The sequence below is a fragment of the Rousettus aegyptiacus genome, unplaced genomic scaffold (assembly GCF_014176215.1).
Source record: "Rousettus aegyptiacus isolate mRouAeg1 unplaced genomic scaffold, mRouAeg1.p scaffold_m13_p_6, whole genome shotgun sequence".
Classification (NCBI taxonomy): domain Eukaryota; kingdom Metazoa; phylum Chordata; class Mammalia; order Chiroptera; family Pteropodidae; genus Rousettus; species Rousettus aegyptiacus.
Window position 1 is genome coordinate 10,841,340 of NW_023416309.1, and position 21,993 is coordinate 10,863,332.

Here is a 21,993-nt window from a genome sequence, read left to right on the forward strand (position 1 = left end):
GTGAATTTCATAAGACAAGTATAGTAGCTTTCCATCTGTTTTTTGTATTATGGTAGTTTGGCATCTCAGTAAAATGTAAATGTTTAAAAGAATTTAATAGAGTATAAAGTCTTTGAGGGGAAGCAATTAATATTTTTCAATGTACATTTCAATTATTATTTTAAATGGTTTTCATTTTTGTGTGTATCAACTTTCAAAGTTTACATTTTTGTGAAAGTTGTCCCCTCTCACTGAGTTTTTCAAGTTTTATTAGTTTATAATTGCACATGACTTTTTTTTCCTATTCGCTTCTTTATTGGACCTGCCAGTACTTTATCTTATTTTCTTTATTGCTTTATTGTTGTTATTATTTACCCCCATAAAATGATTTGGAACTTTTTATCAATTATAAATACTAAAGTAGAAATCATCTTTCTCCTAGTGTTGTTAAGACTACTTTTTCCCTAAAATCTTAAGCTGACCGACCGCACTGTTATAAATAATCTCTCATACGATTGACTTATTCCAATTTATAGTTAGCATGTTCTTTAAAATTAATTTAATAAAAGTAAAGGGCCAGTTTTAGATTACACAAATAATTACTCAGATAGAGGGAAATTTACTAACTATTTGAGAAAAAATTAGAACTTGGTCCCTTTGGCACATAATTAACCATAATAGATTAATACATCAAGACGGATTAACAAGTTAGAGGTTAAAAGAAGAAAAGATATCCTAAATCAGCAGCTCCCAACCTTGGCTACACATTGGAATCATCTGGGGAGCTATAAAAAGTCCTGATGCCTAGGTTGGACCCCAGACCAGAACATCTGGGGGTGGGAGGCATCGGTATTGTCTTAAAATCCCCAGGTGATTGTAATGGGACCAAAGTCTGGGAACCACTGCCTTGCTGCCCTGTATTTTCCAAGTGTGGTGTCTGACCAAGAGTATTTACCAGATTTTGGAGCCAGTTGAAAATGCAGAGTGTCAGCCCCCATAGCAGACCCACTGAGCCATAATCTGAATGTTAAAAAATCTCAGGTGGTTCATGTGCCCATGGAGTTTGAATAGCAGATCTCTAAAGCACGCATAGCAAACTAGGCCCCACGGTCTAGTTATTGGAATAAAATTTTACTGGGATGCAGCCATGCCCATTCTCTTACATGTCCTTTGCAGCAGAGTGCATAGTTGTAACAGAACCTAAAATGTATACTATCTGCCCATTTATGCAGAAAGAGTCTGCAATGCATTTCAACCTTAAAGGCTCATTAGAATCACCTCACAGCTTTAACACTCTACCTGGCTGTACCCCAGGCTTGTTGAGTCAGAATGTGAGAGGAGGAAGTGAGCCAGGTGTCAGTAATTCTTTAAACTTCCCAGGTGATTTAAATGTGCAGCCTAGATTCGGAACCATTGCCATAGAAGTGCGAGAGGAAATGGAGATGCATTTTTTTAAAAATCTGTTTTTATGTTGGAGGTGGTCATTTTTGAATATTAAAACAACGATGCAATTATGGAAAGGCTGATATATGTGACCATATAATAAACTTTAGAATTTGAAAAATAAAACCATCTTAAGCAAAATTTTAGACTTAGGAAAAAAAAAAAACCTTAAGCAAAATTAAAAGAAGATTGCTAACCTGTGGGACATAATATATAACCTACAATATCCTCATATAAAAGAGCTCAGGTAAACTAGCAAAGGCCAGTCTAAAGCTCTTTGAAGAAGAAAATAAAGTGACTAATAATTATATTAAAAAATAACTTCATTTATTAACATAGAAAAGCAAAATAAAACAGCAATGAGCTTCTATTCGGGACTGACATTTTAGGTTCTGTTACAACTTTAGGTTCTGTTACAAATTGGCACTTTTAAAAATCCCTCCCTTTCTCCTTCCTTTCTTTCCTGCTCCTTCTTCCCTCCCTATCTTCTTTGTCTGAATACTAAGTCCTGTGGGCATGCTGACAAAAGGGCATTTACAAATGCAAATGCAAATTGTGAGAAGGGTTTGGCAAGAGAATTACATTGTTTAAAGTACCTACTTGAGTTGAAAATATTTGATTTTTGAAATTTGACTGGGCAAAGTGTGTGCCAGGGCAGTGGTTACAAGCTGGGTTTTGTGGAGTTAGACAAATTTGGGTTGAAACCTGGCTCTGTTGCTTACAAACTATGTGCAGGGCACTCTAGTCTGTTTATCCTTAGCTATTTTCTTCTGTTGCATGGATTAAATAAGATAAGTATTAAAGGTTTTGGCATGCAGGAAGTAATTAGAAATAGTAGATAATCAATAAAAATAGATTTATATCATTGTCAACATCATCAATTAACCAATAATTTGAAATAGCAATAAAACTATATACTGTGTGTGTGTGTGTGTGTGTGTGCGCGCGCGCATGTATCTTGTGTGTTTCTGGGCTTTCTGTTTGTCTTGTTGACTTTTCTGTGTGGTTGTATATAATCCTACGCTGTTTTAATCCTATAGCTTCATGATAAAATTACCACTTGTCGAGGACACTTAATCGTCTCGTATGCAGTCTCCAGGGTAGGTTTTAATGCCCACATCTGTGAGGGAAGGAGGAAACAAGGACAGGGTGGAGAGCTCCCGCTGTACCAGAGGCCTTAGCCCATCCCACAGGGAGCTCTGCAGCTTGCTGGTCCTTCGGAGCTGTCCTGAATCAAAACAAGGTAGCAGGCCTTTGTCCCCACATCTGCCAGTGGTGGGGGCTACCTCTGGCAGGGGTGTAACCTTGGGCGAGGCCACTTTTCTGGAGCTAGGGATGAATAAAGATCCTCTGAGAAAGGATTCTCTAAGAAAGGCTGCACCCCACAACTTCCACTATAGCTCCTGAGTGTTATTAATTTAATATAGTCTTAGTCTCAGATATGATATGCTGGTATTTTAAGATTCTTATAGTTAGTCATTAGTATAATGAGTTTGCCTTTTTTTAAAGAAAGTGTGGGCTACCTGTGTCCAGCTAATGCCAGCTTTCTAAACCAACGGAGTACAGAAATAGAAATAAAAGTCTATTTTCATTACTTGACTATAGAATCAAAGATTAGGGAAGTTTACTATTTCTTGATACTTTAAAGAACTCACTTGTAAAACCATCTGGACCTGGTACCTTTGGGAGGGTATAAGTCATGTTTTTTGGTATACACAATTTTGTTAAAAACTCTGTTATAGTCATTTTCTATTTCCCTAGAAAGTCATTTTGCTTCAGAGATTTTAAATTATATGTGGAATAAATAATAAGAACATGGTGTTATAAAGCAGAGAAGATGAATAATTTGTTACTTAGGCGTTGCCTATCCTACCTTCCCCTTTTCTCGGCCTTCATTATGTAATCTGAGTTGCTGTCTGTACTCCTCTGAGCCCTCTCTGGGTGCAGCAGAGTGACCAGTGGTTAGGGCTATTCCCTGGTTTGCCTGCTTTATATTTCCTAGGAGCATCAGCTGTTTCTCAATCTGCTCCATTTATTTGATTCAGGCAAGTGTTTATTGAGTGCCAGAAACTATTTTAGATATATGAACTATGTGGCTGTGAACAAAGCAGGTTTCAGTCCCTCCTCTCATAGAGCTGATGCATGTTGTAGCTAAGTAGACAGAAAGCTAATTAGATAAATAAGATGCATGTGCTTTATACTGAAGAGGAAAGAAAAGCAGAAATAGAGATGAGGGAGGTGGAGGAGAGAGTTGCAGTTTTGGATAGAGTAACTAGGGGAGGTCTCACTGAGATAGTGACGTTGAGTAAACACCTGAGGGAGATGAAGGGTGCATTATGTAGTCATCTGGGCAAGAGTGTTTCAGACAGAGAGAACAGCGTGTACAAAGGCCCTGAGGCAGGAACATGGCTGCACAGTCAAGGATTACTGAGGAAGATAAGCAGATCGGAGGAAAAGCAATATGAGGAGGAGAAAGAAGAGGTCAAAAGGAAATGGAGGTGCCCTTGCTTTGGGTCTTTGAAGGACTTTGACTTTTACCCTCTGTGAAGTGGGAGGTCATTGGAGGGTTTTGAGCAGAGGAGTGGCGTGGTCCACTTTACCTTTTAATAGGCTCATTCTGGCTGCTGTGCTGAGAATAGACCACAAGGGGTCTAGGGCAGAAAGCAGTTGGATGACTGTTGTGAACTCTGGGTTGAAAGATATGTGCTTCAGACCACTGTTTCTCCAGAAAAGCAAGAAATCCATTTGGGTCATTTGTGTTCTATTTTTGTTCCCATAAGCGAAAAAAAAAAAAATAGTGCATATACATGCAAACACAGGATTTTCAGGATGAAACCATTAGTGGCTCATATATTACTAAATAATACATGACATGCGCTCTTGGCTGGTTTCAGTGTTGTCGTCCTTCTCTACCTCAAGTTTCTCAATTTATTATTTTATCTCCCAGTAGCATGTGACGGTGGCTTTGGAGTGACATCAGCCCTCCAGGTTGTGCTGGGTGCTTAGCACCAATAGTAGAATTTATTAAAAACACACCTTCTAGCTCCTGCTGCTTGTTCTGACTGAAAAAGGCTTGCAAACTTCTTTGAACATGTTTCTGTGTAAACACGTTTTCTGAGACCTGGGATATTTGAAAATATTTTTTGTTACCTTTACTGTTGAACAGCTTTTGACTGGATATGCAGATTCTTGCCATAGCGTTGCCTGATTGTCATTTAAAACTTACTATTACATAAGGTGAGCTTAGATGCATTAATAGTAACCCTCTCCCCACCCTGATACTTTATTTTTATTTTTTCATTGTAATGCTTGAGATTTAAAGGAAAAAAAGTCATATACTTCTCGGCATTGGTCTCCAAGAGCTGTTTATCCATTTTACCTTTTAATCTCGAGTCATTTTTTCATATCTAGAAAATTCATTCCTATTATGTCCTGGCCATACTTATGATCTTGTCTGAACTTCCCTTTGGTACTCATTTTATTCATGGGTTGCATCTCTGTGATCTTCAGTTCATTTCTATTTACTTAAGCTTCATCTATATTTTTCCACCCATTTCCTTATTTTCAGTTTTCTGAAATGACGTCTCCTCAATTTTTTCTTGTTTAATAAAAGTAACATAAATATCATTTAGAATAGGAGGTGAATTTTTCTAAAAAAAAAATCTATTTGTGAAGATAAACCCTATTCAAATGAGGAGTTTTCCTTCTGAGCCATTACCCTTCTCCCTCTTGAGCAGTGGGAGCGCCTCACCTCCACAACTTTGAGTATTTCCCTTCTTACCTTGTGCTTGAACAAGGACTAATCTGATTGGGTTCAATGTGGAGCTGTTCAGGGAGAAACGTGTGGTCTGTGTCCTTTCTTTGATTCATCTTGGGGTATCTAGTGAATCACCACAACTTCCTCCCCCTACTGTGCATTAGACAACCCCCTTACTGCCTCACTTATTGGGGGGGGGGGGCAGAATAAAGTCTCACCGCTGGCTTTGGGCTGCCTGTCAACAACTTAGCCCACTTGGTTCTCAGCACCGCTCATGGCATGTGGAGGCACTTAATAAAATGCTTTTGCAAAGTCTGTAAAAGAAAATCCCTTTGGAAAAAGGGAATGATATTGAAAGTGTCTCAAAGTTGTGATAATCAGCATTTTGTAAACAATCCTCTTGCACTACAGCCAAGTGTTAAAACCTCATTAATGACTCAGAATGTTTTTGACTCACAAATTTGAACTTGACAGAAATATATATTTACCCTTAGCTATTAAATAAACATAGCAATAACTTGAATTTTCTTTATTCCTTAATTGTGTTTCTCCCATCTCCCTCCCTCTTCTGCTACCTAGAAACACTGGCTCTTCTTTGAAGAGAGGTTACTATTTATTTATTTATTTATTTATTTATTTTTAGGCAAGGCAACCCTTGGTTGACCTCACAGATTGCAAGGACTTTGTCAGTTTACAGTCCCTTATTTTTTTATTTTTTATTTTCTACGCCTACAGCACCTGGTCTTCCTAGGTGGTCTCCCATCCAAGTACTAACCAGGCCCGAACCTGCTTAGCTTCTGAGATCAGACAGGATCTGGCTTGTTCAGGGTAACAGGGTGGATGAGAGTTGCTATTTAGAAAGGAAAAACGTTTGTCTTGACACTTAGCAAAACTGCAATTATATAAGTTTTGAATCATGAAGTTATCGAGTGTGAGATCTTAGAAAACAAACAACGCTGTGGGCTCTACTCTTCATCTTATCAGGACTGAAGATAAAGATTTTAAAAAATCTATCAAAGACATAAGGTTATCCGATTTGTTCCTAATCTGCTCTTAGCACAAGGGTTACCCTCAGCTATTCCCAGTACTTTTCAGAGAAAAAATCCTCTCAATTAGGTAACTTAGAAACAGTGCTTTATATCAGAGATAAACACATGAGAACTCTCATGAAACAGCTCTCCCCAGCAGACCTTCTTCCGCAGCGGCTCCAAACGGGACCCCGTGATGAGAAAGTCAGTTTACCAGCTGAGATTAAACCAGTCAAGAATCAGAATGAAGGACTATGTCCAAGGTACCGATGGTTTAATCTTCTACAACAACTTCATCTGCTTTCGACCCTGGCAGCTGTAAATCACGCAGCAGAGTGTGAACATTAAAACCGCACACTGAAAATAATGCATCTGTTTCATTTGTCTTTCCAGGTTTGAGATTTTTAAGAGCTCTCAGACTGATCCAGTTTTCAGAAATTTTGCAGTTTCTGAATATTCTTAAAACAAGGTAAGATGTTCTTTCTCCGGTTTTATTTTTTTCCCCTTCATTTTGGTCTCCAGTGCCAAGTTGTAAATATCAAGTGTGTTTTGCTTTCGTCACAATAAAGTTAAAGTCTGTTATTCACAGAAAGATTTGATGTAACCCAAAGATTGGGAGAAAGCCTGGAGAAGGGTTTGGGTCACTCTCTTCAGCGGGGCTGGGGACTCTAAGGTAAAGAAAAAGGAGCATGCTTGGTTGGTCCCCTGTTTGGCTGACGGTGTGGAGTTGCTCAGAAATCAGGAAACCAGCCGCAGGTGACTGAGGAGAGCCACGCAGCTGATGAGGGATACATCTGTTCATTGATTCGGAAGTCCTTGCTCCCAGTGCTAAATCGCCCCTTTATTACATCACTAAATAAGAAATTGAACCTGGCCGTAAAAGCAATAGAAGCAATGCTTTTTGAGAGACAATCACAAACCTCACACAGCAAACAGAAAATCATTTCATTTCAAAGTACATTTTAGATGTTCATTTTATAGCCAGTGTAGCCCCTGGGGCTTGCTCTGTGAATTGCCTTTTGGGGAATACCTAAAAACCTCCTGCCAAATGCACCACGACTACTTCTGTTAGCCGTATTATGATCTGGGAAACACTACTGGACCAGGAGGAAAACTTCCCCAGAGACCCCTTTCCTGATGACCTGTGGGTTCGCGGAGCTGGCCTGAACCCAGGGCTGTCCTGATGAATAAACTAATAAACGAAGTTAGATGAGCTCTAATGGAGAATAACTATAGGTGGTAAATTTCTCTTGTAGGAAATTACCCCTAAAGAAGCTCCCTGCTAATGTTCCGTTTCCTCTTAACGTATTTGATCAACGATTAAAAACAGGGGACCTCTATTTTGTGATGTATAATTAACATGCCTGCATTTTGGGAGCCTTGGATTCAGCATTGTTTTCCCAGTAACTGAGGCTGGGACTCAGATTTCTGAATCTGGCATGTCCAACAAATCAGACCACAGACTAGAGGGCTTCCTCTTTGGGTCTTAGTGTTTTTTGTCTGTTTATTTTTGGTTATGTCCAAATTGGTTTTTCCTCCCTAACTATTCATTTATGTGAATGTGAGGTAAATTCTTTCTGTTAACTCGGTTAAACAGAAAGTGAGCATCTAATGCCATAAAAATCTTCTATACTATGTCCCACCAGCCTATACTTTCATTATCCTGGGCCAGAATTTATCAGTCCTCTGTTTAATAGTACATAATGTCATTGATATAGAGTGAATATTGTTCATCTTCATAACTCCTCTGAGTGACAATGACCTTGATTCTACCTTTTTATGGCTCCTCTATATGGTGGACTCCTATGACTCTTGAAATTAAAATTATCAATAAAGCTAGCAGTCCCCGTGTTTATCTATATCGTATTTACTCCAGTAGACTGCATTTTTTTTTTTTTTAAGGCAGAATCAGTGAATACCCAGTGCCAATCACAGGGGCTGTATTTAAGGGACACTCTTTTTTTGTCTTTTGGGGATGGTGTCATGTGGAACCATCCACACTCTCTAACATGGCATAGTGCCTCCGTGCCTCTCTCTCCTTGTTTTGTGTTTCCCTAGTAAATTTGGGGGTTTTAATTCTCTGACACCAGTGTTTTAAAAGGTGCCATTACTTGGAGGAGTATCATAATGAGAACTGTGTTCTCACCTTCCATATATTCCACAGGGCTCCTTTCTGGATTTGAGAGAATAAAATCTCTTATTCTGGACTTTTGCCAAGAGAGCCTTCAATTTCCCATTCCTTGGAAAAGATTCCTCTCCTTTGGCTGAGGGAAACAGCACTAGCATCCCTGGTGAACAGTCCACCCGATAACACTACATTCATGGGTGGTTCATTTTCCCAGTGCAGAGGGCAGAGAACTGAAGCAGGCTGCAAGGGAAAAGGTTGACTTTGTAAATTGGGAGACCACGGCCCCAGGGAGGGGTCAGGGGTGACAGGCTGCTGGGGGTCTGCCACCCTGAGCCCAAAGCAGCATTTCCCAGAACCCCACTTCCCACTGAATTAAATGTCCTTTACCGTCAGAGGGCACTTGTCATCACAACCCCACAACTCAGGTCGTCCCAGTTCCTCTTGCTTCTGGTCACAACCGGGTAACTGAGTCAATTCAGCAAGCCTGAACTGAGCACCCATTTGTGCTATCAGCGAGGTGGGGTGAGGTTAGAGTTCTGCTGTCAGAGATCTCACTGTGGGGAGGGAGAGCCAGCCTGTGGTAGGTACTGACAAACAGGTATAGCCAGGGGCATGAGGCACAGAGCACAGTAATTAAGCTGGGCTTAGCATGAGTGTGGGGCAGTCAAGGATCCACTTCAAGGCAAAGGGGTGTCTTAGGTAAGCCTTGTAGAAAACTAGGTGACATCCTGATGGGGTTGGAGATTGAGCATGTGAGATATGGGGACGGTGGGCTGACTTCCAATCAAGCAAGCTTCAGAAAGCTCACAGGTGAGAGAACATGGCCCTTGGGGAAACTTTGAGTAATTCTGTGTCCCTGGAGACTGGAGGTTCTGTGGTGGGAAAAAAGAAAGCAGAGATGAGAAGGGCAGGCAAAGGCTGTATCGCCAGGCGCAGATTAAAACTGCATTGGATTGTAAGAGATCTAGAGGCTTTAGGACAACTTTGTGAGCCCATTCTCTCTCCAGGTGCTGGCTGCTTGCTTCTGTTCACCCCCAAGCACAAATCCTATAGAGAAATGAAAGCCTTGGTTTTTACAGGGCTTTAGACTTTGAGTGATTTTCTGGTGACTTCTCTGTACCCTGCTGCTTTCATGGTGACCTTCCAGGAGGGTGGGTGGAGCCCCATAATCATCTTTAGAGGGATTTTGTCTGGTTTTCTCTGGGGGCCAATTCCCACCCATCTGTTGCATGGGATGGGGACATTGCAAATGTGATTTGAAATTGTGGTTTCATTTTCTGTTCTTTCGGTGCCTTGCTTGGCCAAGAGCTGGAAGAAATAGGGCAGGGAAAAGTAACGGTGGGGTGGGGGGTGGCGGGGAACAGGGAGAAAGGAGAGAGACAGAGACAGAATTAAAGAGGCAGCGAAGGGAAACCAGAATGAACAGATGACAGAGAAAAACATAGACGAAAGCATTATAAGACAGTATCAGGGCTGTTCCCCAAACTGCCGGTCAACAGAAGGGCCTAAAATGCTTTGTGTCCTGAAAGTGGCATGCGGCAGGGAACACTGGGAGGAGACTGTGTCATTGCCTAAGCTTTCGGCAGTTTCTCAGTTGCCCTGAAGGCTGGTGAGCAGACTCATAGGTGAGAAGACACTAGTTCTACAGTCAGAACAAAATGAGCAGCTCTATTTAAAGGCTGTCATTCTACACCTCATTTAATGTGGTAGATATTGATGATTAAAACGTGGATCACATTCCAAATAATGACTTGCTAGAGAAAACCCAAGAAAACCTAGACAAACTGTTAGATATAACAGATTTAGCAAGTTTCAATGTCCAAAAATCTAGTGCATCCTATACATCAACAACAAATATTTACACAATGTAATTTTAAAGGTAAAATAAAAACGAAACCATGTGTCAAAAATTAATTTGTCAATAGTGCTGTAGACTTTATGGAGAAAATTGTGTATTAAAAAAAAAGAAGTCTCCTATCGGTTATTTTTTGCTCAGTGATGAGTGACCCTGAATCTCAATGGCTCAAAATAACTATCACTTTTTAAAAATTTCCGATGATTCTCCAGGTCAGCTGGGCAGTTTGAGTCTCGGCTGCCTTGACTGTGGTCAGCTGATGGCTACATGGTCAGAAAAACACTCCTCACTCTTGGCCCACTCTTGCAAATGAAAGCTAGAATTTCAAGGCTTTAATCATGTACTCAGAGCAAAAAAAGTCTTTCTTTTAAGATGGTTATGTCCTCTCATTGGTGCTCCTTACCACTTTCTCCACAGCCAGGAGCAGTACCTACAAAAAGCTAACTAAAAAGTGTGAGAAAGACAACAGGCAGAAGAGCAACTTTTTAATATTTAAAAATATCTCGTTAAATTTGTAACAAAACAAACGAGTTATTTTATTTAATACTCACACATCTACCAAAAAAAATCCACAATCCTGAAATATAGGTATTAACAGATAAGGAAAGCTCATCTCAGTACATTTCAGTAACTTCCCATGGGACAGTTATGTACATGGTGGAGCCAGAACAGGAACTTACTCTACTGCGTTTAAGGAAATGTCTAAAGATAGAACACACACACACATGCGCACACACATGTGCACACACACACACGCATGCACGCACACCATGGATCATCTTGAGATTTTTTTAAAAATGAAAACTTCCTTAGTGTTTGCTCTAATTATTAAAGTACAGTATGCTCATTATAAATATCTTGACAATACAGAAAACCATAATGGATAAAGTAAAATTTCCCAACACTACCAATGGTCGAGGTAACATTACAAATATCCTATCATATCACTTTTACTTACCGCAAAGCATTCCATGATATGTACATTCCATCATTTACCTAAAAAACACATTTTGGGAACTGAAATCATTGAAATACATATGTGACCTCAGAAATGGCTTCAAGGTTAGATTTTTTTAAATGAGTATTTGATATATAGACTGCAAAGAGCCATGCAGGTAGAGGCCACATCATGAAGACTCTTAGATATCATGAATTTGATGCAGACAGCAAGAGAGAGCTGTCAAAGGATCTTAAGCAAAAGAAGAACGTGATCAGATTTACATTTCAAAAAGATTCACTATTCTACCAATTGTATATGGAAAGAGTTCGCAGCATCTAAGATCATAGAACATGAGACCAGTCTGGGAGAAAGAAGGTTAGGGAAGATGACCTTAGGTAGTACAAGTCAGATAGAGCAGAAGAAGAGGGATCTAGACATATTTAAGTGGTAGAATTGACAGAACTCAATTTTGCATTATTCCATGTCTTCTAGTTCAGACCATCCATCTCACTGTGGTACAGTCCAGTTGACTTTCGAGGGTGGATATTCCACATCTGTCCAGCAAAAGTGGCAATACAACCCTCAGCCAGGAACAAAGAGGAAGGTAGCAGATAGGCAGAACAAGGACAGATTTGTGTTTTTTTGTGTAGAGAGTGGATGACATTTTTACTGTTAACCAAAACACATCTTGTTAAATATACTGAGGGCAAAGATGGCCCCTGACAGTTCTAACTGCAGAAAGAACCAGACTGTCATTCTCCAGTATCTATGGAGACAGACTCACTCTCTCCTGGTGTCAACGGAAAAGATCTCTGATCTACAAGAACAGGAAGGTCCCCTGCGCTCGCCCTTAGATGATTTACTATATCCACTAATGGCTGCTGAGAACTATGAGACAGGAACTCGGAAATGATAATGGAAACCCAGAAAAGGATTTTCTTTAAATGTTAGGTTCTCATGATAAGATCACAATCCCTCCCTCCCTCAAGGCAATGGGAAAGGGGCTAAAATCTTAATTGTTCCAATCATACTAAACATCGGGCACTTTGTGTTTGGTTCAGACCCCTGGGCTTGGCCGTGAAGTCTGTGACTAGACCCACTGGCCTTTTTCTGCTGTGAAGAGTACACAGCCTCATCCCTGCAAGCCCTTCCCTCCTTCCGAGGAGCTCTGTATAGCCTGGTGAGCTTTGAATTTCAGAGAATGGAGGACATCCACCGAGAGTTAATCTTGCATCTTTTCTACAGAGTTTTTAGATGATTGCCTGGTCATAGAGTTTAATTTGGAAAACAAATTCCTAAGACTAGGGATCTGTAATGATGCTGATGTCATAATAATAATCAGATTTCAGAGCTGAATGTGGACTCTTTCAGAAACAATGATTAAATGTTCTGTGCAAGAGCTCTCTTAAGCACTATTAATATCACTGTGACAATCATTTAGAGATTAATAATCACCATATTTAGGTCATTTCTCCAAAGCACCAAGAGGCTGAGAGACTCCAATACTTTCAATGTCTCAAGAGAGTTGCACATGGTTATTGGTGGGAAACTGCTTCGTTCAGCTCCAAGGATCTTGGAGTTTCTAAGTGAGTCAATTATCTTCTGAAAAAATGAACAATGCATGCTTCCCTGAGATCTCTCTCGTTGCCACCGGCTACTTGTTCCTCATTGGCTTCTCACTCTCCATCGTTAGAGCTCACCACAGGGGGCTTACGGAGCAGAGGCAGGGGAGGCTTCTGCTGTGTCTTGGCTCCCCATAGAGAAACTGGCTGGGGACAGGATGTGGTGGTGATCTAGCTGCATTAGTGTCAGCTCGTCAATCGCTAGGGCTGCTTCACCTGATATGGCTCATTGTGTGGATACCTTACATCTGTTTACCTTATCACCACTCTGCCAATCCGTGATTAGGGAGGGGGTATTCTTCCAGAGAGAGAAGACTCTGGAAGGCCAAAGAGTACGCCTGTGGGGCTGGCCAGCTTCTCTATGGAATAGAAAAGCAAGAGTTACAATATCTCTCGGCTCTAAGGAGAGGCTTAGGTGGATGATTTTAAACATTTTTTTAGCTGGTTGGTGATCTCTGTTCACAGCTATAGAAACTACTTAGAGGTGAGGATGTGGTAGCATGACCCGTGGTAGTTTCTGAAAAAGGGGACAAAAGCCAGGATTTGGCAGCTCTGTGCTAGATTCACACCGGAACTTTCAAAGCCACGGAACTAACCACACCGGTTAGTGCAATTGTGGGTGACACAGGATCCACCCTCTTCCTCAGACGGGGTCATTATAGGCCTGATCAATTTTGGGTTCTCTGAGAACATTTTGGATACCATCCCCTTCTGTTATCAGCAAATGGCTTTTAATTGCAAGTGACAGAGTCCACTTTGAATTAGCCTTGGCATGACTGGGGTTCCAAGAGAGAACGAGGCACGTCTGATTCAGGAGTTCAGATTCTCTGGTCAGGAATCTGCCTTTCTGCCCATCGCTTTGGGGCTTCATTCTCAGATAGCTTTTCTCGAGGCAGATGGCCCTGTAGAAAGCTCCAGGCTTATGTTTTTTTATACCAATTCGCAGAAGGGGAAAGATTCTCTGATAGGCCCTACCTCATAGCTCTGTAGAGCTGGGAGTTCTCCATTAGCCAGCCTAGATCAAATCACCCAGGTAGAGGGACAGGGTGTGTGGGGCTTTGGTTGACACCCAACTCATCCACAGGAGGAAGAGATGCAGGGCAAACTGAAGAGTCATAGAAACAGAAGTCTACACAGCTTCTCTGTACCGCCTCTCCAAATTAGTTAGGTCAGCAAGCTTTGGGTCACATAGTCCTAAATTTGAATGTTGACCAACCCTCCCCGCCGCCCCCCCCCCCCCCTTACCAACCATGTTACCTCAGGCAAGCTGTTTAAGCTCACTAATCCTCAGCTTCCTTATCTGGTTGGTGGGAACAATGATAGTACCTATATCAAACAGCAAATGGTAAAAGTATGAAGAAAACGAAGAACTTAACATAGTGCCCAGCACATAATAAGGCCTCAATCAATGTTGGCAATGATTAGAAGCCGTTATTATAATCTGGCAACTTTACAAATGACAAAGAAAGACAGAATGGACATCTTTGTTGTTTTTCTAGTCTGTTTTTAAATGAACGAGAAGGAAGTTGTTGTACATATTTCAAAAGATCAGTCTTTTGAAAATAGCTGCTTATTCTTTTCCTGAACTACCAGAACCAACTCTGGAAAAGTAAGACCATGGGTTTCTCTGCTTAGTTACATAAAATAATAAAAATTCAAGAAAAAGCAAAACTGGGCTCCAGCATCATACCAATGGCCCTGACCTCCACTGCAGGGTTCCTCCTTCAACCCAGGAACCCCACAGACTGCAGCCTGATCCTGCATTCCTCCACGTGGTGGTCCCAGGAAAGATGTAGTCAGCAGCGTTTTTCCTTTCCATTCTTTTTCCTGGCAGTTCAAGAAGTTAATCAATATGTCCAGATAGTCTCTCTCCTCCTTGGAGAAGGACTCTCTGTCCTTTCTCATATTTTATGCACAGAGTGTAGGGGAAGGCACAGCTTTGCTTTAGCAATCAAGGAAGACTTTCTGATGGGCTTCAGGGCAGTGGCTAAGAGGGCATGCTCTGAGCCAGGCTGCCTGGGTTCAGATTTCAACTCTGCTGTTTACTGTGTGAACCTAGGACCATTTCTTAACGTCTGGATGACCTCCTAGAGTCGTTATAAGATTAGATGAGTTAATATAAATGAAGCACTTAGAATGGTGATGTGCATAATAGAAGTGTTAGCCATTGTTATTACTATGATCTTAAACTCTTAGAATTTAAGTTATTGGTTCCCTTTGAGAAAGAGGTGGGGGGGGGGGCAGAGAGGCAGAGATCAATCAATCAAGAATGATGGGCTGAACCACCCTGTGGGTGGTGTTAGGCCACTATGGGGAAACAGAAAGAGGTAGAGAAAAATGGAGTTCTTTTCTGCAAGATGCGGTTAGGAACATAAGAGTGAAATATCAATCTAGAACGACATTTGAAAAGATGTCTTCAGACAGGGAGATCAATTACCAATGAGTGGCTGGAGGCAAGAGCCAAGAGGAGTCATTCCATATTGCAGGGGGAGGAGGGGATTGAACTAGGCTTTGAAGAAAAGGAAAGATTCTGAGAGGAGGGAAGGGCTTTCCAACTGAGTAATAGCATAAACAAAGACATAGTAAGTCGGTTTGGCTGTGATGAATATTCTAAGATTATGTAGAAGAATAGTAGTAGGAGAGCCTGGAACTTCAGAGGGTGTTGCAGATGGCAGGAGAGAGTTTGGACATAGCATTTTAGTCAACAGGGAGCCTTTGGACGGGGAAGTGACCTGCTAACAGCATTCAAGGAGCTATACCCCAGTGGGAGTGAGCAAGGCAAAGTTTAGTGAGAAGAGGGAGAGACCAGTTCACTCAGCACATATTCGTAGAGGCCCTACTATGTGCCAGCATCCAGACAGACAAGGCCTCTGCTCTCAGGGAACTTAAAATTTAGTGAGTTCCAATGGATCTACTCAAGAAATGCTGGCAGAGGCTGAGATGATTAGGTATAAGATTGCTGGGGAACAGGATCGTCTTATGGTCTCAGAGTCTCACTGTACAGATGATAGATTAATTCAAATGGTAGTGGGGGCCTTTCTGTGGTGAGATTTGGCATTCCTACTGTAACCAAGTGACTGGACCTAGTGTAACTGATATGATGCCATTCCAGGCAGGTAACCTAAACAAAACTTAAATAGGATCTAATCATGGAGGAACAATCAGACAAATCTAGAATATGGAACACTCTATAAGACACCTGACCTGTGTGCAGAGAAATTAAAGGTGATTAAAAACAAACAAAAAATGGAGTATATGGTTGGTTAAAGGAGAAGCAAGCAGGGGTTGTCAAGCTATGTAGCCCATGGACTAATCTAGCCCACTACCTGTTTTGTAAATAAAGTTTTATTGGCACACAGCTACACCTATTCCTTTATATGTTGTCTAAGGCTACTTTTTCTGCTACAGTGGAAGACTGAGTAGTTGTAATAGGAGCTGTTACAAAGCCTAAATTATTTCTGTCCCTTTACAGAAAGTTTTCTGACCTCTGGTTTAAAGCAACATCATAACTAAATGCAATGTGTGAATCTTGATGAGTTCATGGATCTGGGTGAAAAATGAAAATATCAATAAACATAATTTCAGGGAAACTGGAGAAATTTAATGAGGAGTATGTATTAAATGATGTTACAGAATTCATGTTAACTTTATTAGACATGACAATTGTATTGTGATTGTGTTGCACAATGTCTTTCTTAGGTATTGAACACCGATGTATTTAGGGGGTTGTGTCATGAGGTGTACAATGTACTTGGATTTGGTTCAGCCAAAAAAAGAAAAAGAATAAAGTAAATGATATGGCAAAATATTACTTGGTCAATCTAGGTGAAGGTCATACAATGTTTATTGTACTGTTCTTTCAATATTTCTAAAGATTTAAAGATTTTCAAAATACAAGTTAAGTTTTAAAAGCTTAGACACAGTTGGAGGGGTTAATTTAGAGACCAATTTCAGTAGTCTCAATGTAATCTTCCTATAGGCTGTAGTCTGACCTGCAATGCCACCTTCCTGGCATTTCTTTCTGTGTCAGAGATGACACCAGGCAGATAGAGGTGGACTGCCTGTCACCTACAGGGGCACTGTCACTCTGGAGGGCAGCCCTAACTGGGACTTCTTTTTTAACTCGGAATTTTGTTTTTTGTCTCTTTTACACAGTAATTCCATCAAGCTGGTGAATCTGCTCTCCATATTTATCAGCACATGGCTAACAGCAGCCGGGTTCATCCATTTGGTAAGTATCCTGGGAGATGCTTCAACTCTGGCTTTCCTGGAAGCCCTTCTCTAAGTCATTTTATTACCTGAACTTTTTGTCACTATTGAGAAACTTCACCCCAGCTGTAGAATGGAGTGGAAGAGGCAACTGCACAATTATCTAGGTTTCCTACCCTTTTATCCCAAACTTATTCCAAATGGGTGAGTAATATTCTAATAATACACTATTATCCTATGTTTTTCAGCTCACGGGTATTTGTATTGATTGCTGTGGGGGCTTTGGTATGTTTTCATTCTGTCTGCAGTAACCCCAGTAAGCCACAAGATGGCAGTGCTTCCTCAGCAAACACCAGGGAAACATCTTGGGGACAAGGCTGGAAGTTTGACCCACATCTCTTCATAAACAACAAATTCAGATCCATTGATTTCTCTCCACTTTCCCCTTACAAAAAGCCACCTCTGATTCTCTTGCCTGATGACTTATCAAGTTATTTCGTATCTCAAAATATGTTAATTCTTTTAAATTAATGGCTCTTTGAAAGCTTTATATTATGAAGTCAAGCTGTTTTCACCTCCCAAAGGCAGACTTTTTTCTTTTGGGGAGTATAGCTATTGTTGGAAGCCAGTTTCATATAAACACAAATTGTTACAACTGGAAGAAGTCCCCTCTAAACCTGAAGCTTTGAGTAAAAGTGCCTGCCCTTCTCTTGCTGAGCCTCTTTGTGCATAGGGGTGGAAGCGTGCATTCTGTTACCTCCCATTGGGAGGGACGTCGTGAACACCCAGGGGAGTCCAGCCCAGAAGGAATCTCAGGCTTCTCATTCAGCCACTAGATCTGACGGTTTCCCATCCATCTCTTTATGCTGATGGGATTCTTGACTGAAATCACCCTTAGATAATCACCCTAACTCTGCCAAGGGCCAATATGGAGGGGTTAGTCATTTTTCAGTAGGCCAGTAACCTCACTTTCCTCCTATGTGAAGTATCTTCTCCTTCGCCAAGGAACCTCCATGAAAATGGCACGTCGAGGGCAAGTGCTGATGTGTGATAGAGGCCAGGTCCAAGAAACTTTCTGCAGAGGCATAGTTGGAGACCAGGGGGCACGGGGACCTGCCCTCCACACTGGCTGTGCTGATGATCTCAGGCACCCAGTATATTGTAGGCCTGGATTGTGGGATAGCCCCAGAGATCCAGCTCCCATCTATTCCTCTCCCCTAAGAGTGTCTAAAGTATCTCTCTTGCCTGCTCACAGCCTTGTTGGCAGATCAAATACAGTGGGAGGACTGAAAGTACTTTTTAAAATTTAAAGCAGAGATGGGTAAACTACAGCACTGGTGCCAAAGGTTTCCAAATTTGACCATGCTTCCTTAGTTTAACTTTTGCCTCTAGCTGATTTTACCTACAAGTGCAGAGTCAATTGTCCCTATAGAGATAAGAAGGTGTATGGCCCTCAAAGCTGAAAATATTTACTATCTAGCCCTTAACAAGAAAAGCTTGCTATCCCTCAGTCTAAAGGGTTGTGTGAAAGCAAATTGTTCTCATGAGCTCACTTACTGTGCTCCGAAGGAAATTCCTGCAGTCTGCAGGGTAGAGCCAGTGTTGACATTCTGCAAAGCAGGGAGGCGGAGTCCGACTCCAAGAGATGCTGATGGGGATCTGGGGTAGGAGCCAAATGAGGGAGAGGTACCAGGCATCGCCTTGGTCACGTGATGAAAGATGGGGCCCTCTGTCTGGGGGCCGTCTACACTTTCTTTGGGAGCATGTGAGTTGGGTCTTCTGAGACTGAGCAGAAACTCACTGAGAAGGTAAGGGCAGGGCTCTTGGGCTCTTTCCTTGAAGGGGATGCCATAAAACATGGCCATGACCATGCCCTAAAGCTCAGCTGGCTTCAAATTTTCAACAATGAGAAGGAAAATGGACTACGGATATTTACCTCCATTCCTTTCCCTCTCTGCCCCAATCGCCTAGGAAAGCATAGCTCTGTTATTCCCCATTTACCTTCTCTATTAGCTGCTCAGCCCTCACTTACAGAACTCAGCCCAGAGTAGCAAAGACCTCCGGAAGCATCCTGCTGGAGTTTTGTGTTCCTGGTTTACACACACACACACACACACACACACACACACACACACACACACATTCATACAGTATAACATTTTCCTTTTCTCTCCTGTCTCCTTGCTTTAGGTGGAGAATTCAGGGGACCCATGGGAAAATTTCCAAAACAACCAGGCTCTTACATACTGGGAATGTGTCTATTTACTCATGGTTACCATGTCCACTGTTGGCTATGGGGACGTGTATGCAAAAACCACGCTTGGGCGTCTCTTCATGGTCTTCTTCATCCTCGGGGGACTGGTAAAAACTCTTTATTACAATGTTGATTTTTATGATCATTAATATTTTCTATTATCCAATTCTTTAAAGATTTGTATTTTGATACTGTGTTTCTGCATTAGAAGCAAGCTATTGCCTTAGTGTTACAGTCAGGCTAAGTAAACCCAGGTGTGAGGATGACTTTTCTGTATATTTCTTTGTTGCATTATGCTTGTTTTCCAGAGACCCAGGCATGTCGTCCTTGTCAGGGACAGCCATTTAGCCAGGAGCAAACCTAATTGTCTTAAGAAAGTGATGCTCACTTATTAAGTGAGAGTGTCTGTCCCTTAGTCATGTAATTCAGCATCTGATACTCTATAAGGACAGCTGCTGTCACCTGAGCCTGGTAGATGCTGTCGATATTCTATAGACAGTTTGCGGTTTCAAGAGCTCTCCTGCCCCTTCACAGTCCTCCCCAAACTTCCAACAAACACTGTGGCTGGGGCCTGCCCTGAAGAGTAGGGTCTCCAAATCAGAGGATGGAGAGCCTACGGGCATCGTCCAGGTGGCCATTACCACGTGAGCTGTGTGTTGGTTTTACAAACGGCCAACAGACTCCATCATGCATGACACCTGGGGTATTTTTTTCTCCCCCTTTGTAAGTCAGAAAGTTTCTCGATTTGCTTTTCTGTTCTGTGCAGATCATAATGGTCGGTTATGATGTAATTTTCAATGGGGACTTCTGGCAACGAATTGGCGGTTGCTGCATTTTGTCTTTCAAAGTAGCTCACTTTAAGTTTAGGTTTTCGCTGTGTATGAGATAAGTGATTAGAATCCTACTTCACACACAGCTTTCACATATGTACACCGCACACGCATTTACGTTATGCATATACGTCTCTCTGTTTGGTATGCATATGGCATATACATTTTTTAAAATGTATATAAATGTACATGTGCGTGGGTACGGTAACGCAGGTGCTTCCGCAGCACCTGTGAGGTCTCTGTAGGTAACGGGACCCATTGATCCAGCCACAAGCACAGTGTTTGTTGGACAAAACATGGCAGATATATGTTTCTCTTTGCTCTTCTTTCCTCCCATGTGATTTTCTGAATTTACCTCATGTGCTTTTCAGTGATTTTTTTAAATGCAAAAGTTTATATTTTTTAAACCTTAGTGTTTATTGTCTTTAGTCACTCATACAGGCATTGATTCTCTTTTAAATTTTAACTAGATAGAAAGGTCTTCTCTTGCAATAATGTGTGTGTGTGTGTGCGTGTGTGTGCGTGTGTGTATGTGTGCATGCGTGTGTGTGTGTGTGTGTAACTGTGTAATTTCCCCAGCATGCATCCCCTTTACTTATTTTCCTTCGGGAAGAAGAGCTAGGTGTCAAATTATTTTTTCCTGTCTCCTTTGTATTTTTCTGAACTGTGATGTTTTTTTTTTTCTTTTTTTTTTAGTTTTTCAGGTTGGCTTATGTTTGTTTTGTCCTGTGCATTTTCAGGAGCTTGCCCTTTTTGTGCTTTTATTTATTTATTTTTTATAATCCAGTATATCAGTATATACCTTTGCAGTTCTAATCCTTTTGTGTTTTCAGATCTTAGTATCCCCCCTTTTGAAAAGGTCACCCCCTTTCTTTGGCCTGTCTTTTTAGTGTCTCTTCTGTCTCCTATCTTCTCCTCAGGCCATGTTTGCCAGCTACGTCCCTGAAATCATAGAGTTAATAGGAAACCGCAAGAAATACGGGGGCTCATATAGCGCGGTCAGTGGGAGAAAGTAAGTATGCCAGGAGGTTTCGCTGCCTCCGCTGCGGTAGAATCCTCTCTGCATGCCATTTTTTTTTTGGCTCTTGTTTCTTTGTTTCATGCATGTAGGCAATGTTTGCCCGCTACGTGCCCGAAATTGCTGCTCTCATCCTGAATCGGAATAAATTCGGCGGGACTTTTAACAAACATGGAGGCAGAAAGTAAGTCAGTTGCATCAGAAAGGATGTGGTTGAGTGGCTTCCAAGAGTTCCCATGGCGGTAGCACCTGCACCCTGCCCCTCTCCCACCCCACCTGGGTGTTTTGTGAGGGAAGGTTTATGTTCTGTGTGGGGTGTGATGTCAGAGGTTACCCAGGTTGTCTCACTCAGGCCAACTCTCTAGGCCTGTTCCCAGTTCACAACTTTCTTCCCCATCCATCTTTCCAAGAGACATAATGGATTTATTCTGGAAGGGGTCCATGTGTTTTGATTCCTAACATGTAAACCAACTCATTTATTTTTCAAACTATCTGGCTTAGTGACTACACTCTGGTCCCTCAGACTAAAGTGATGCTATTTTATGGGGGTTTTTGTGCAGCAGTAACCTGGGATCATACTCCAGCAGGGAAGTCTTAGGGAAGACAAGATCAAGGTCACCTTGCTTGCTGTAAGGCATTGCAGCCACCATGAAACCAGTTTTCCTTAGCCAGGAGGCACAGAGCTTGTCCTCAAAGGGGCTCATGACTCAGCTGAAATTCCTTTTGGGCAAGATATATTTACAGTGTGTCAGGGCCCCACAGAATGTTTCTGGTCAGCCTTTTGTTTCGGCTTCCCGTACGTGAATGCTTTCTACTTGGGGGCTATTTCAATTTGTGCTCAGATCACTTTATCAATATCAGTATCAGTATGTGGGTCTCTTATCAACCAGAAGTTTTACTCCTGAGTAAATGGCAGGACCTCCCCACCCT

At 41.6% G+C, this 21,993-nt stretch overlaps 1 protein-coding gene across 31 annotated transcripts in view; it reads left to right on the plus strand.

The window, feature by feature from the left end:
• The window catches only part of KCNMA1 (potassium calcium-activated channel subfamily M alpha 1), a 683,907-nt gene that overhangs the window by 441,007 nt on the left and 220,907 nt on the right, over positions 1 to 21,993 (plus strand). For all 31 annotated transcript variants that reach the window (XM_036222528.1, XM_036222530.1, XM_036222529.1 and 28 more), the window contains exons 6-9: positions 6,601 to 6,676; positions 16,908 to 16,983; positions 19,152 to 19,322; positions 20,966 to 21,057. In XM_036222528.1, the coding sequence (XP_036078421.1) occupies positions 6,601 to 6,676; positions 16,908 to 16,983; positions 19,152 to 19,322; positions 20,966 to 21,057 (415 nt within the window). The remainder of the gene's footprint in view (positions 1 to 6,600; positions 6,677 to 16,907; positions 16,984 to 19,151; positions 19,323 to 20,965; positions 21,058 to 21,993) is intronic.